Source organism: Panthera onca, chromosome B4, assembly GCF_046562875.1.
Source record: "Panthera onca isolate mPanOnc1 chromosome B4, mPanOnc1 haplotype 2, whole genome shotgun sequence".
NCBI lineage: Eukaryota > Metazoa > Chordata > Mammalia > Carnivora > Felidae > Panthera > Panthera onca.
In genome coordinates this window covers 77,327,648-77,343,325 of record NC_138345.1, presented here as the reverse complement: position 1 = coordinate 77,343,325, position 15,678 = coordinate 77,327,648, and the positions used below count along the sequence as shown (strand labels likewise).

The 15,678-nt window shown below is 39.3% G+C and overlaps 1 protein-coding gene across 4 annotated transcripts in view; it reads left to right on the top strand.

Moving 5' to 3' along the window:
• The window catches only part of TFCP2 (transcription factor CP2), a 45,526-nt gene extending 34,996 nt beyond the window's left edge, over nt 1-10,530 (top strand). The window contains exons 7-15 of one of the 4 annotated variants that reach the window (XM_078449864.2): nt 390-500; nt 853-941; nt 3,055-3,103; nt 3,523-3,616; nt 4,486-4,576; nt 6,098-6,216; nt 6,649-6,791; nt 8,544-8,595; nt 9,014-10,530. In XM_078449864.2, the coding sequence (XP_078305990.1) occupies nt 390-500; nt 853-941; nt 3,055-3,103; nt 3,523-3,616; nt 4,486-4,576; nt 6,098-6,216; nt 6,649-6,791; nt 8,544-8,595; nt 9,014-9,048 (783 nt within the window). In that variant the 3' untranslated portion in view covers nt 9,049-10,530. Of the gene's footprint in view, nt 1-389; nt 501-852; nt 942-3,054; nt 3,122-3,522; nt 3,617-4,485; nt 4,577-6,097; nt 6,217-6,648; nt 6,792-8,543; nt 8,596-9,010 lie in introns of all 4 variants that reach the window. The other 3 variants (XM_078449863.2, XM_078449862.2, XM_078449860.2) reach the window with 3 other exon arrangements.
• The last annotated feature ends 5,148 nt before the right edge of the window (nt 10,531-15,678 follow it).

Sequence of the window (15,678 nt, the reverse complement as noted above, 5' to 3'; positions counted from 1 at the left end):
TACCCCGACTCCCCAATCTTTCTCAGGGGTCACCACTGTCCTAATTTAGCATGTATCCTTTTAGTCCCTTCTGTGCTTTATATACACGTGTATTTTCTTTGAAGGATAAACAGGATTGCACTAGATGAGTTGTTTTGAGGCTTGCTTTTTTCAGTTAGCTATGTGCTTTAGAGATATTTCCACGTCTATAACTATAGACTGCAAATTCTTTTTTAACTGCATCAGACAGTTAGGTTTCCTATTTTCAGACATAGACGCAAGGTTGCATCTTGTGTTTACATTATTGTGCGTACATCTTTGTTTCACATGTGACTATTTAAGCTCTTAGAAATAATATTGTTGGCTCAAAATTCCGTCGGTGAGTCAAGACAAAACATTTCTCATTTCAGCCCAAAGGTGCAGACAGAAAGCAAAAAACAGATAGGGAGAAAATGGAGAAACGAACACCTCATGAAAAGGAGAAGTATCAGCCTTCCTATGAGACAACGATACTCACGGAGGTAAAAGGATTTCTTTTGGTGACAATTTCAGTCAATACTCTTTATTCTTAAGAGAAAATCCCCCCATTTCTCAGTGTGTATGTGTATCAAATCATTATGTTGTGCACCTTAAAACTAATACTGTGTTGTATGGCAGTTGTATCTCAGTTTTTTAAAAACAAAATGAAATAACCCCCCACAACTTTTTGCCTGGTCAAGATTTAGTTGTCCTGGGTATATTTGCTCTTCATTATGGGGGCCTCTGTGTAGTTAAGACTTACTAATCAAGATATGCTATTCAAGTAATAATGTTTTAGTGGGACACTAGGGTCAAATGTACTTTTTCCGTATTTCAGTTGTTCTTTGTTTTTAGTGTTCTCCATGGCCTGAGATCACATATGTCAATAATTCCCCATCACCTGGCTTCAACAGTTCCCACAGCAGTTTTTCTCTTGGGGAAGGGTAAGTCTGGGAAATGAAAGTAGGTTGTGTTTGTCCTAAATATGTCTTCTTTCATTATCTTCTCATATACAAGTTCTTTATAAGTCAGTAAGTCCTATTTGGTCAGTCTCTGATGGATTCATGGATTAACTGAGGTTTGGATTATCTTCAAAAGTGACTGAAAGTCCTTTCTCCTCCTCTTTTTTCTTTCTATTAAAAAACAGCATTTAAAAAAAAAACAAAACAGCATTATGGTCAGTTTTTCGTGTTTCAGAGACTGATTTTCTGGGCTTTTCACTTCTGTCACTGCTTATCTTGTGGTTATTTCATTTCCTGCTCATACTTTCCACCAGAGTGGTCATTAGGAATTGAAACACAGTTGTACAACACTAAAATCTGTTTTGTTACTTACTAAGAATGATCCTAATACCTTATTATTATGGATCTTTGATAATTGGGAAAGAAGGTTGAAGAAAGCTAAAATGAAGTTTTAGAATGATCTGTGGGATGCATTTAATCTCTTTTTATTAGTCTTTTATCATCAGAGATCATTGAAAGTTGGTACAGATGCCTATGCCAGTTAAAATAAGTTGTCTTACTAGTCTTAGTATTTAACACATATTCCACCTAGGCCACATTGAAATTTGAAATAGGCTACTAAATGTGTGATGTGTTTTGGTTGTAATGTTTGTTTTTGAATTTACGTAGGCTTTGATTCAGTCTGCATTTATAAGAAATTAAAGTAGCTTCAATATTCAAAATATAACAATTAAGAATAAAAATAAGCAGAAGTTGTAGAGAGAATAGATAATTAAGGCCTGGTGATAATTTAATTACTAAGTTTGAATACTGAATTTGAATTTTGCAGTTAAAGCAAAAAAAGAAAAAGAAGAAAGTCTGTTTTGAAAGAAAAATCTCTTACCATCCATATGGAGTACGCAGTCTACTTATAGGCAATTTTTTAATGTTTTTTAAGGTTAATTTTTTTTTAGTAATCTCCACACCCGATGTGGAGCTTAAATTTATAACCCCGAGATCAAGAATCACACACTCTCCTGACTCAGCCAGCCACGCGCCTGTAGGCAATTGTAAATATGTGGGATTAAAGAGTTGTGTTTTAAAATTTTCTCTCTTCTCTTTGTCATTACTTTGTTATTAGGCTCAAATTTTTCTCTGATAAAAGGAGTATTAGGGAATAGGGGCAGTCCTTAGAGTATAGGAGGTATAGGGAAAAACTGAAGAGTATGGAGATAGCCTGTGGATTGCAAATGAGGCAGCACTCATTTTTGAAGCTGCTTTAAAAATAATGGTTTTGGTTGTCATTATAAAAATATGTGGGGGCACCTGGGTGGCTCAGTCAGTTAAGGGTCCGACTCTTGATTTCAGCTCAGGTCATGATCTCACAGTTTGTGAGTTTGAGCCCCGTGTCAGACTCTGCACTGACAGCACAGAGCCTGCTTGGGATTATCTCTCCCTCTCTCTCTGCTCCTTTCCTGTTCGAGCTTGCTCGCACACACATTCGCTCTCTCACTCTTTCTCTCTCTCTCTCTCTCTCTCTCTCTCAAAAAAAAAAAAAAAAGTATGGGATCACATTGCATTACATAAAGTTTCTTCTGGTATTTTTTTCCTATATATATGTTTGTGTGTATATCTATATATTTATTAAAATAGTAATCTATTGATTGCTGTTATGTTCTGATATTTTTAGTTTCTTATAAACTGCTTATGTTAAATATTCTTTATGCCATAATTTATCTAATGAATCCCAATTTACTGAAATTTTTATCTTTTTTCAATTTGTCCAATAATAAAAAATGTTGCAATGACAGTTTCTTACCCTCCCCCTGTGATCTTAATGTTAAATTAACAGACGATAGAGGTATTGACTATAGACTAAAACTGCTTTATGAGAGAGCACAGATTCCTTTTAAATCTCTAGCTTGAGGGGCCCCTGGCTGGCTCAGTCAGTAGAGCACTCGACTCTTAATCTCGGGGTTTGTGGGTTCGGGTACAGGTTGGATGTGGAGATTACTTAAAAAAAAAATGTCTAGTTTGAGACTTACTATGAGGGTGAGGAATGAGATGATGAACCCTAGTATGTGTCTCATCCTTTTCATTTTACATGTGTTTTCAGAAATGGTTCACCAAACCACCAGCCAGAGCCACCCCCTCCAGTCACAGATGTAAGTCTAAAGTTAAATGTAAGTGATTTGCAGTATCTACTAATACTTTGATGACTGTGCAGTTCCACAGAAATGCCCAGCTTTTAAGGAGTACTTTTTATTCATTCATTAAATAGGCATTTATTGAATTTTGACTCTGAATTTTGACAATGCTAGGGAACTGAGATGTGAACAAGCTAATGCAGGAACGCTTGCATTTAAAGAGCTTACAGTCTAGTAAGGAAGACAGGTATGGGATTCCGTGGGCATCTTGCTTGGCTAGAGACAGAAGACTGATGAGGTATAAACAACTTCCAGGCAAACTAGGCGGCCCGTCTGAGTGTGAGTGTGTTTGGCTCTGTGTTACCTAATGATGTAAGAGCTAAATCTATTGAGTTACCAAAAAAAAAAAACCCCCACTTGCTTTCTTTTCCTTTCAGAACCTCTTGCCAACAACCACACCTCAGGAAGCTCAGCAGTGGTTGCATCGAAATCGTTTTTCTACGTTCACAAGGCTTTTTACAAACTTCTCAGGTTAAATTGATTTGTCCTTTTGTTTTCCCCAGCACAAGATATTCCTTTACATTCTAGGGCTTCTTGGCATCCACGTAAGGGTGTGTTGTGTGCGTGCACGTGCAGGGGTGTGTGTGTGTGGCGGGGGGGGTCTTCGTGCTTTTTTCTGATGAAGTGAATTTCATAGAACCCTTCAGACTTTCTCAGCAGGTACATCTGTGCTGCAAAATACTTAAGAAAGACTTCTTCGTTTAAACTCACTTCAGTTTAAAAATTTTTGTTCCATACAGTGCTTTTAAAACTATACTCCACACACTTTTATCAAGGGCATTTGTAGATAGTCTGAAATTTCCCTTTTGATATCACCATATTGTATTTTATTTGCATATTCCACTTATTTAGCACCTTCTGTATACCAGGTATGGTAGGGATACACACATGGATAAGGCATACTTTCTGATCATTCATCATCTAGTATCAAAAAAACCCCAAATCAAAATAAAACCCTGAAAAAAAAAATAGTTGTAATGTAGTAGATAAGTGGTACAAAGCAGGGGAGGGGAGTAGTTTCTGGAGTTAGGGAACATGTGTAATGTGTGACGTAAATCTTGGGAGATGTTGAGGACTCTGTTGGTGGGACAGTGGAAGGCTATTTCAGGTAGGAGGAGCAACTTGCTCATTAGACTTCATCAGTGTGATGAAAGCATAGGGTAAAGTGGACCAGTTCGTTGGGTGGCAGTTGAGGTGGGAGAGGAAACAGAGGCCAGGTCATGGAGAGGCTTATGTACCATGCAGAAGATTAGGGGCTAGAACATAACAGAGCCCATTTTAACGGTCATTAACAAAGACAGTCTTTGCCTTTTTCACCCATTTTCTTATATTTATTCCAGGGGCAGATTTATTGAAACTAACTAGAGATGATGTGATCCAAATCTGTGGCCCTGCAGATGGAATCAGACTTTTTAATGCATTAAAAGGCCGGTATGTAATTAGTGTTAAAATACCCGTGAGGTTGGATTTCAAGTGGATTTGGATTCAGGGACTCTTCACAGTACTCTTTGCACAGCTAACTGCGTCTTGTCAAAACATTCTTTGCGAATGCCAGCTCTGTACCAAATAAGCAAAGATGAAAATATCCTTTCCTACAGTTGATTCAAGGAATGCCCCATGATACCCCATTTTTCCTTTCCAGGTAGTTTTTTCATTCGATAAATATTCATTATCCCTATCGTGAGCCATGTACTATTGTAGGCTCTAGGGATATGTCGGTGAGCAAAACACACGAGGTACCCATTATCATGAGTTCACTTTCTAACGGGGAGAGAGAGAAAAATATAAACAGTATTTTGGATAGTGATAAGTGCTTTGAGGGAAAAGCAAACAAATAAACAAAAACAAGGTTATCACCTGTAGAGCACCCAGAATCTGGTCAGGAAAGACCTCTCTGAAGCGGGGGCACTTAAACTGAATTAGGGGAAGGACGGAAGCTGTGGAATCAGAGGAGGGAAGAACACTCTAGGCAGGAGGAACAACAGGTGCGAAGGCTCGAAGTCTTTTAACTGAAGAAGACGTCATTCTTGGATAGGAAATACTTACGTGTCTGCTTACGAATTGTAATACAGAGTCATTTGTAGTCCCCACACAGAATTTAGAATTTCAAACAGGTAGTGGTATGAATGGAAAAAACATACAGGTTAGTGCCACAGAACCAAATCGGTGACTAAATAATGAAACAGATCGTGAAGTATTTTGTTTGGGTACATCACAAGAACTGTGGAATCAGCTTGGCTCTAATCTTGGAAAATTTTAAAGAGAGAGGAAAAGTTCAGAGGTTGAGGACTTGGAGAAAAAGGAATGGATCTTTTATTTTTTAACATATTATTTAAAGAGCATTTAAACATAGGAAGGAATGAGATGATCAGATCAAGGGGTAATTGAATGCTGTTGTCTAAGAAGTAAGAACAGAAAGGAGGCTTAGGCTACTTAGGAGAAGGTAATGAGGGAAGTGAGATTCTCCAGTTCATTAGCGTGGTGCTTCCAAGGAGAAGGTATATGTTGACCTGGACCCATGAAACAGTGGCTCACACATGTTGAATATTTCTAAACTTTACCTCAAAGGTCATAAACTCAAATGACTACAGAGGCCAGATGTAAATGAGTGACAGTGGGTGTACTGAAGAATGCATGAATCACGCAAGGAGAACAGCTGATTGTTTTCTTGTAAGTGTCAGGGTCTCAGATTGCCAGATCCGGTTTTTTAAGAAAAGCCAAATGTCCCGACACACGATGTGGGAACGAATTCATTTAAAATGCACGCGCACACGCACGCAGACACACGCACATCCCAGTGGGGAGCTGACAAAACAGCAGATGAGCTCCCTTGGCCCGCGGGCTGCCAGTTCTCGGCCCCACTGTATAGCGTTAACATAGATACACAAGCTCTCCCTTAAAATGTGCTTCCCGTGAAAACCGTAAGACTAACAGCCTTGTTTTCCTCCTTAGGATGGTGCGCCCAAGGCTAACCATTTATGTTTGTCAGGAATCCCTGCAGTTGAGGGAGCAGCAGCAGCAGCAGCAGCAGCAGAAGCGTGAGGATGGAGACTCAAATGGGACTTTCTTCGGTAGGTGGTTCTGGACAGGCGAGGACGCCCACGAAGAAAGGGAGGGAGGTGCCTTATGAGCACGTGTGATGGGAATTCCTCAAACAGCAGATGCAGCATTTGCTAGAAGTAATGGTCATCGGTAACGTGTATCGAGTTCCTCGTATATACCAGGCACTATTCTCGGCCCTTCTACATGCCTTGATTTTTACAACCAGTGTCTCCTCTTTGCGGTAGATTTATTGTCACTGCTAACATTCGGGTGAGGAAAATGAGGCTTAGAGATGTTAAGTAACTCACTCCCGTCATACAGCCAGCCAGTGGCGGAGCCAAGATTTGAACTCAGGCAGTCTGACTCCGAGCCCTTCAGGAAAGCGGGCGTTCCGAGTGAGCGGATTACCTTTAACAGCAGAGAGACCTGTATTGACTGCCATCGCTCTCTCCCTTTTGCAGTGTACCACGCCATCTATCTAGAAGAACTGACCGCTGTTGAACTGACCGAAAAAATCGCTCAGCTTTTCAGCATTTCCCCTCGCCAGATCAGCCAGATCTACAAGCAGGGGCCGACAGGAATCCATGTGCTCATTAGTGATGAGGTAGAGTTTCAGTAGAGCTGAGTCACCAGATGACAGGTTGTCAGGGCATGTGACAGGAGCAAGAGCAATTCTACTGGGGCACAGCGCTCTGTTTTCCAGTCCAGGGCTTTGCAAAATCTTGTGCTTGCTTATTACTTTCTAAAATAATTTCTAAATACCATGTATCCCCTTGCACATTTTTAGGTTGACTTGAAACTTTCTGCTTTAAGTTTAAATAGTTGCAGAATATGTCATTCCTGGGCATATTATATAAACTTTAAAAATGAAATGGTTGCATCACTATTCTAACTATATTCCATGTGACCTAAATAGAAGTGATTTAATACCAGCACCATCATCTTAAAAAACACATGAATATACTTCTCTTTATCAGAGTTTTATATCATTTCTTGATTGCCTTGAATTCCTATTTCCACTCACTTCCCCCATAGAATCTTATCTTATCATAACCTATTTTTATGCTCAAGCATCCTTTACTAATTATCCTACCATATTTCTTTGAAACAAATCTGTTTCAACAAAAGAATGTTTCAATAAAAATTTAAAAATTATTTCTTCTGAATAGAATTATCACCATAATCATACAATTAACATAAATGTATTATGTTTGAATAAGAATTTATTATTATTATTTTTTAATGTTTATTTCTGAGAGAGAGAGCATGAGCCGGGGAGAGACAGAGAGAGGGAGACACAGAATCCAAAGCAGGCTCCAGGCTCTGAACTGTCAGCACAGAGCCCGATGCGGGGCTCAAACCCATGAACTGCGAGATCATGACCTGAGCCGAAGTCGGATGCTTAACTGACGGAGCCACCCAGGCATCCCTTGATAAGAAATTATTAACCACTAAGAAATATGTATTACATAAAAATTTGAAACAACAAGAAAAAAATGTAGAAGTATCTCTGTCAATGAGATGGATGGGATTGTCTGATTCCCCACCCCCACCCACATTAATTCATGTTTTGATGAATACCGTCTACTGATTTATAGCATGAAATAGAGTTCACCATCACTTCCATTCTGTTTTATTCTGTAGATATAAGTGCTATGGAATCTGATTCACACAGATTGTCAGACAGGAATGGAAGGAGTTTTTTTATAACAGCATCACTGGATTTTTTTTTTTTTTTAACTACTGAGTTAGGTGCCAAAAATTATATAGTGATGTTACAAAGAATTATTTTGAATCGCCTATCATTTGACAGTTTGTGATTAGGTCAGTCTTCAGTTCTGGTGAAAGGAAAGAATTAGAAACCACGTGACTCCCATAAGAGTTTGTTACCCCATTATTAAAGTTCGCATTAACAGTCACACTTTGGCATCCTGGAGATTTTGTACCCTGGGGCAATAATGCATCTTGGTAGGATTCCAGGAGGGTGAAAGTTATGACTTTATTTTGAAAAATGGGAGAAGGGAAAATGGGTAGAGAAAGCTGAAGAGGTGTTCAGGCGGTTTTGGGAAAGAGTACCTGTAGAAGATAAGGACCAGGAAGTCAGTGCTCCCAAATGGGCCTGTCAGGGTCTGTGCACCCCTTGGAACGTCTTTGGGTTAACCCAGGAAAACGCATACTATAATTTTAAGATCACTGTTTTAGACTGCTTAGCTTTTAAAATGTAAGAACTAAATGGGAGAAAGCAAAACAAAGAATTATTCTCCCTTAAACCTAACCTAATAAAAAGCCATACAGTCTAAATAAATGCAGCAAACCCAAGTTTTTAATAATTAGCAAATTTTCTTGCTTTCCTCAGATGATACAGAACTTTCAGGAGGAAGCCTGTTTTATTCTGGACACAATGAAAGGTAATAAAATAGTAAGCAGCTGCCTCTCTCTAAGGAGTTTAAGAGCTTTGTTCATGGTTTACTCCTTTGAGGAGAGAGGGAAGGGATGGACCACCATATCTGAAGTAGAAAAAGCGATGTCCTTAGAGATTGGCAAGAAGCCAGTTCATACAAAAGGAACCATCTCTAAGAGTGTAAGTGATGACTCTGCCCTTCTCTTCCACCTTCCATGGACAAATGAGATTGAGGCATGCTGTTTTCATAATGCATATTTATTGTAAATAGTTTGTGATAATTAACGAGTATGCTGCCCTTTGTCCTGCTGTTTTTTTTTTTCTCCCTTCTCAAAAGAGCCTTAGTGTATCTTTTTTTCTCCTGCTGTGTTTTAAAGGTGACTAAAGATTCTTCTCTCTCTCTCTCTCTTTTTTTTTTACAGCAGAAACCAATGATAGCTATCATATCATACTGAAGTAGGTGCGGGGCATTCCATCCTCAGTGGCTGCTGCTTCCTTCACCTCTTGGAAGCTTCCCTGCTGAAGGGAGTCACTCGCTAATGGAGATTTGAAGGTCTGCAGGAGCCTGACCCATCTGACTGTGTGTGGGGGAGTCCAGGCCGTGGAGGCAGAACCCCAGCCATCTGTCGGCCCAAGCTCTTGTGGCACACACAGATTATTGCCCAACACCCATTTCTGCAGCTGTTTCTTAGTTAAAATTTATGGACCCTGTTGTTGTTGAATATCATTAGAAACTCCACACCATTTAGGGTGTCTGTAGGGCATAATGATGATGAGAGTTGTGTGATGTTTCATGGAAAGATGTTAAATTTTGTGATACGGAGCCATGTAATTTTTTTCTAATATAAAAGTGAACATCTATATTCCTAAGACTGGATCCTCAGTCTCTTTGCATCATACATGCTGGCTTTTGCCACAGTTGGCCCCTGAAAACCTCACCGACGAGGGGAAGGACAAAGATAGAATCGAACTTTTCTTTTGGTTGCTCTGTACTGCCAAGACTAATAGTTTTAGCTAACATTTACTGAGCATTTACTTGTGCCTGTTAGTGTGATAAAATCTTTAAGTGGATTACTTTGTTTAAATCCTCTCTGATAGACCTAGCTGAAGTAGATAATAATGATCCCTAATTGAAGCTGAGGAAGTGGAGCCAGTAGAGGGGCTAAAGAGCTTGCTGAGTGGCGGGCAGCTCGCCAGGAGTGTCGCCGAAATCCAAACCCAGGCAACCCGGCTCCTTTTAACCGCCAGCCATTCCTGCCTCCCTTGCCATACCCTGTGTTTGCCGCGGTTTCTGACCGTGGCTCTTCTGCTGCGTAGGACATGACACCGATTGAGAACTGAGGAAATCAACCACTGAAGGGGACAAACCACACCTAAATAATGCTGAACAAGTCAAGACCTACAAAAAATGAGAACACAGGTGCTTTTTAAGCATCATCACTTATCAGATTCACAGACATTGAGATGGTGAAAAGGAGGGGTCATCTGTAACTCCCCCAATTCACTGTTCTTGAATGAGCTTCTCAAACTATTTATTAATGAGTTTGGCTAACCCCTGCTTTCTGTTTTCCCCTCTCTGCATCTTTTCTTGGTAGAGAAAGTTCTTTTATTCCTGTAGTGTTCTTTTATAGAAACTTTATAAGAAATTCATTCCAATCCCATCCCATATATTTTTGTTCTTCTTAAAGCGTGTGAGCGTGTGTGTGTGCGCGCGCGCGTGTGTGCTGTGCATGTGTGTGCATACATGTGTGAGGCTGTGGGTCTTAATTTTTTCACATGTAGAGTTTTATCCCTTTACACATTATGTTGAGGTGAAAAAAGATAATGTTCAAAGATTCTGTAATGGATTTGGATCTGTGCGTGTGTGTTTTTAAAGCATTTGATAAAGTTTAAATGTTTTTATACAGAGAATTTTGTTCATTAAAATCAACCTGCAATATGGTCTGATTTCTTTTGGTTTTAAACAAATTGAAAGCTTTGAAACTGGAAAATGAGGTCAAGTGACTTTTTTAAACTGGCCTGTGCAACAACTTGACATTGGACCAAAATATTTTTTTAGTGGAATTACCAGATGTCCCTGTTTCAGGGGGACATTTCTGGTTGTGTTATGTTCCTGAGACTGTTCTTTGTTTCAGAGAAGTCCATTCCCTCCTCAGCAGGCTGCTAGTATTTTTGTTTTTTGGTTGTTTTCTGTTCTTTTTGAGAGAGAGCGAGAGAGAAAGTGTGTGTGTGTGTGTGTGAGAGAGAGAGAGAGAGAGAGAGAGAGAGTGAGTGGGAGAGGGGCAGAGAGAGGAAGAGAGAATCCCAAGCAGGATCTACACTGTCAGCACAGAGCCCAACGTGGGACTCGAACCCATGAACCCTGAGATCATGACCTGAGCTGAAAGGAATCAAGAGTCAGATGCTCAACTGACTGAGCCACCCAGGCACCCCGGTTGGTGGTGGTGGTGTTTTTTATTCTGTCTGAATATTAGGCTGGAGACTTGGACTAGATGACCTTGAAAGGTCCCTTCTAAATCTGTGAATCTTCTTTACTGCAAATGATATATAGGATTCTTTTAATGTATTTACTACAAATTACACTTACTGATTTACTTAGCGTTAGAGTTTTTTAGAGTAGTCTTCATATTTATTATAGAAATGAAATTTTTTTTAAGAAATGGGTTTATATAGGTTTGTAATCAGAGATCCTTGAATTAACCAGAAAATTGCTTAGGCTTTCTTTAGCTCCAGAAAGTATTTATAGTGCCAATACTATATCATTGGTAAGACATGGTATAGTGCTAGGATGTTGTGATTCAACTTGCTTTTAAGAATCACATCTGTTTACTATTGATCCTTTCAATTAAATGAAAAATCTAAACTAGCTTTTATTATGAAAATAATACACAAAATGATAAATTCAAACAGTAAAGAGGCATATAACTTTTTCTGCTTACCTCCTAGTCCCACTCTAAGGAGGTAATCCTTACAAAAAGTACTCCCCCAGTCCTCCCTCCCTTTCTCCCTCTCATTCTCTCCCCCACTCCCCACACAAATACACACATGGGCTCATGTTACACTAATGGTATGCAATTTGCTTTTTGTATTTAACATATCTTGAACATCTTTCTATCATTAGAATTTATAATTCTGCATCATTCAGTTTTAAAAATAGCCATTCCCTATGGATGTTGTTTAGGTTAAGTCCATTTGAACATGCATCTTCATAAGTTTTCTGCATGTACCTCTATGATATATTCCCAGAAGTAAAATTTACTGGATTTTATCTTTTGAATAATGTGACAGTTAATACATGAACTGCAGTAGATGGTTTAATGTTTTTATTAAAGTGAGGGTATTTGAGGAGAATGGTTAGATTTTAGGCCCTCCTGAGAAGTGGAGTAGCATCCTATTTGATTTAGCATTGTGTGAACTGTTCCCTTGAAGTGTAATAGGTTCTGTCTACAAGGATCAGCTGTATAAAGACTTGATAGTTAACAGGGAGTTGGTGGGAGATAAAAGGCGGGGGGCGGGGGGAGCCATTGCCCTTCTCCAAGGATTAAGGACTAGTCACTACATAAATACAGCTACTAAATAAGATTGCCCAATATTATGGCCTAATAAGAATGTTTACACAAATTATTTATTCAGGAAGCTATTTAAATGGGGAGGGGAAATGGAGATGGTCATAATATCTGGAAAGAGATTACACTACAACCAACACAAGACAAACCAGAGTCAGAGACGTGAGAAAGTGAGGTCCACACAAGGGGGCAGACATTCTGATGCCTGGACATCAGGCACAGGTAGGCACTGGGTATGTTGTGAAAGGTAGAGCGTGATCTCACCACTGGGTCGAATGAGCATGGGGAAGCTTGGTGAGTAAAGAAGGCTTGGCAAAATAGAACTAGTCATTTCTTTTATTTTCCTGTTTTAATATACTTGTTTAATGTTTGTTTATTTTGAGAGAGAGCGCACATGAGCAGGGGACGGGCAGAGAGAGGGAGTGAGAATCCCAAGCAGGCTCTGCGCTGTCAGCTCAGAGCACAATGTGGGGCTTGATCTCATGAACCGTGAGATCTTGCAGACACTTAACCGTACAGAGCAACCCCGTTGTTTTGAATTTATGCCTAATGGAGGAGTGTTCTGAAAACCGTTTGTATCCCCAAATATTTATTCTCAGCGGGTCTTTTGTGTAGCGTTGCTGCAGAGATTTGGGCCGTCTCGTAAACTACTGTGAAGTGAATGAAGGTTCGGCATTGGGTTTTGAAAGTAATACAAATTTGGGGTGCAAATATCTGAACTCAAGACTGAGCTTACCCCTCTTCACTGTAGCTTTTTTTTCTTTTATCCATTACCTAACAATTTCAGATAGCATGATTAGAGAGCTGAAGTTGACCTGTTTTATTATCTTACTGAATTGTTCGACTTCCTTGGTCATGGGTGGTTCCTCTACAGGAATTTGATCTGTTGTGTGGCCTCTATTGGTCTGTTATGAGAACTCCTATCTCAACAGAAATGGCACAAATGCCCCACCTAGCTGCATCATTTGTATACTAATTCACACAGTACCTTCCATCATTCTTCTATTTCTCCTAAAAATGATCTCTTTTCTCAGTTGCACTCTTCCTAAAGTTAGAATATTTATTTTTAGTTTGCGATTCGATTTGTTTTGTTATACAAGCTGCAGGGCTTAAATGGGGAAGAATTTACTACCACTGCAAAATGGAATGAACTGGAGAAAAAAATGCCCTATGTGACATAAGATTAATGCCATAAGCGTCTGTTTCTTTCTGTACCGTTAATATTTGATTTCTTTTATTGCTTCATTTAATGACCTTGTATTTTACTTTGACCTTAAACATCCATCTATTTCCACTTCTTCTTTTTCTTCATCTTTCCTTTTCACTTCTAGATCTCCTCTGTGTTGTTCCTTATGTATAGGGGTCTACTGAACAAATTGCACCTAAGTCTAGCATTTACATTCTCAAAATCAGAGGTTTAAAGTTCTATCGGAATTAAATTTTTCAGTTGGATTAATGTGAATTAGAAGGAAACTTGCTATTTAATTTCTTTTAACATTTATTTTTGAGAGATACAGAGTGCAAGCGGGAGAGGGGCAGAGAGAGAGGGAGGCCCAGAAGCCGAAGCAGGCTCCAGGCTCCACTCTGTCAACACAGAGCCCGACGCAGGGCTCGAACTCACGAACTGTGAGATCATAACCTGAGCCGAAGTTGGACGGAAACTTGCTATTTAAAAAATACTGCTGTATTTATATTATTGCACTGTTTTGTACTGTATGGGGTCTTGAAGGGCATGAGTTATAACCAGTTATCTCTCATGGAATCTGTATTTTCATATATTTGCGTAAGATGAGGTAAACATTCCTCATTTTAATTGCTACAGATTCCTGTTTTCTGCATGAATTCTAATGTCTGATTTTTCATTTATGTTTCCATACACATCTTTATAACTTTGCTCAGGCTTTCATTCACTTACTTTAGGTTTGTTAAGCTTGCCCTCTCTAAACTCACTCCTGCACTCTACCCCCTGATTGTTTGCTTTTTTAAAGAGGATGTGTGTTGTGCACATATACAGGTCATTTTGTGTGTGTCCATTTTGAAATCTTCCTGAATCATACAGCTTTTTGGTTTTATTGTTTTATTTTTTAATTTTTTTTAACGTTTTTATTTATTTTTGAGACAGAGAGAGACAGCATGAACAGGGAAGGGTCAGCGGGAGGGAGACACAGAATCTGAAACAGGCTCCAGGCTCTGAGCTGTCAGCACAGAGCCCGACGCGGGGCTCGAACTCACGGACCGCGAGATCATGACCTGAGCCAAAGTCGGCCGCTTAACCGACTGAGCCACCCCGGTGCCCCGTTGTTTTATTGTTTTAAATTGCCATGGCACTTTCCCCCAGATTTGTGCATACTGATCTCTTTTTGTTATTATACTGATTACTTAGTATTTACTTACTGTACTGATCTCTTTGTACAATTAGTCACAAAGAGGTACCTGCCTTTCTAGATCTGGATTATAATTAAATGTAAATTCGGAAAGTAATGTTAACTTTAGGGCTAAATCTACAGGTTAACTCTTTTTCTCTAAGAAGCTTAGCACTTAGTATCCTCAGACCTATTAATTTTCAACCGACCTGGAGAATGTATTTTTCTTTTGGTGGTAAAGAATAGTTGATACATGTATACTTTGGTGTCAGATAAGGCTGTTCAAATCTTAGGTCTTGCTTTTCCTGGATGTGACCTTGAACAAAATACTCTCTTAAACCTCCACCTTCTCATCTTAAAAAGGATATAATACTTAATTCATAGGATTGTTGGGAGATTAAAAAAGGATAAGGAGTATAAAAGTTTTACTTTGTATCTAGTACCCGTTTCCAATTTCTCAATAAACTTAGGATACTACTGATTACAAGATCACCTCTACATGTAGACATAACAGGCAAGACAGATAGGTAAACACTGCCCAGGATGGGAAATCTGAACTTTGGTTTTTATCTGCAGCTGCTGTTGCTGATTGTATATCTTCCTGTTTTGCTTTGACCTTTTTGCCCCCCAAACGAACCACCCATTTGTGATTTGTGCCTTCTGAGCTGGTTCATACGTATGTTGCAGTATGGTTTTGGAACAAAGCAGTAACACTTAGAATTAGACATTGAATGCTATTAGCATTTCTTTTCATTTTTCTTTGTAGTTTCTATTCTGTATTTGAGCTTCCTGGCCACCATTTGCCCTCCATAGGCCCTGCTTAAGTGGGAGGCAGAATTGCAATTCTGGGTGAACTGGCACCATTGTAGCAACTTCTCTAGTGATTCTATCGAGACAATGAAATGTGATAAATAAGTGACTCTGTGATAACTTATCATAGAGTTGTGATGTTTATAACAGGTTCAGATGATCTTCTGACTGACAGAGCTTATTGCCAAATTGAATTCTGCTATCTTCTCAAAGGCTGTGCTGACTTTGGCTTGGCTGACTCCTGATTTGGTATCATAAACTATAAATCATGGGCATTGAGGCTGATGGTACCCTGATGAATTTCCATGATTCAAACTGTGGATGTTTAGGCATATGAGACACGTTTTTAGC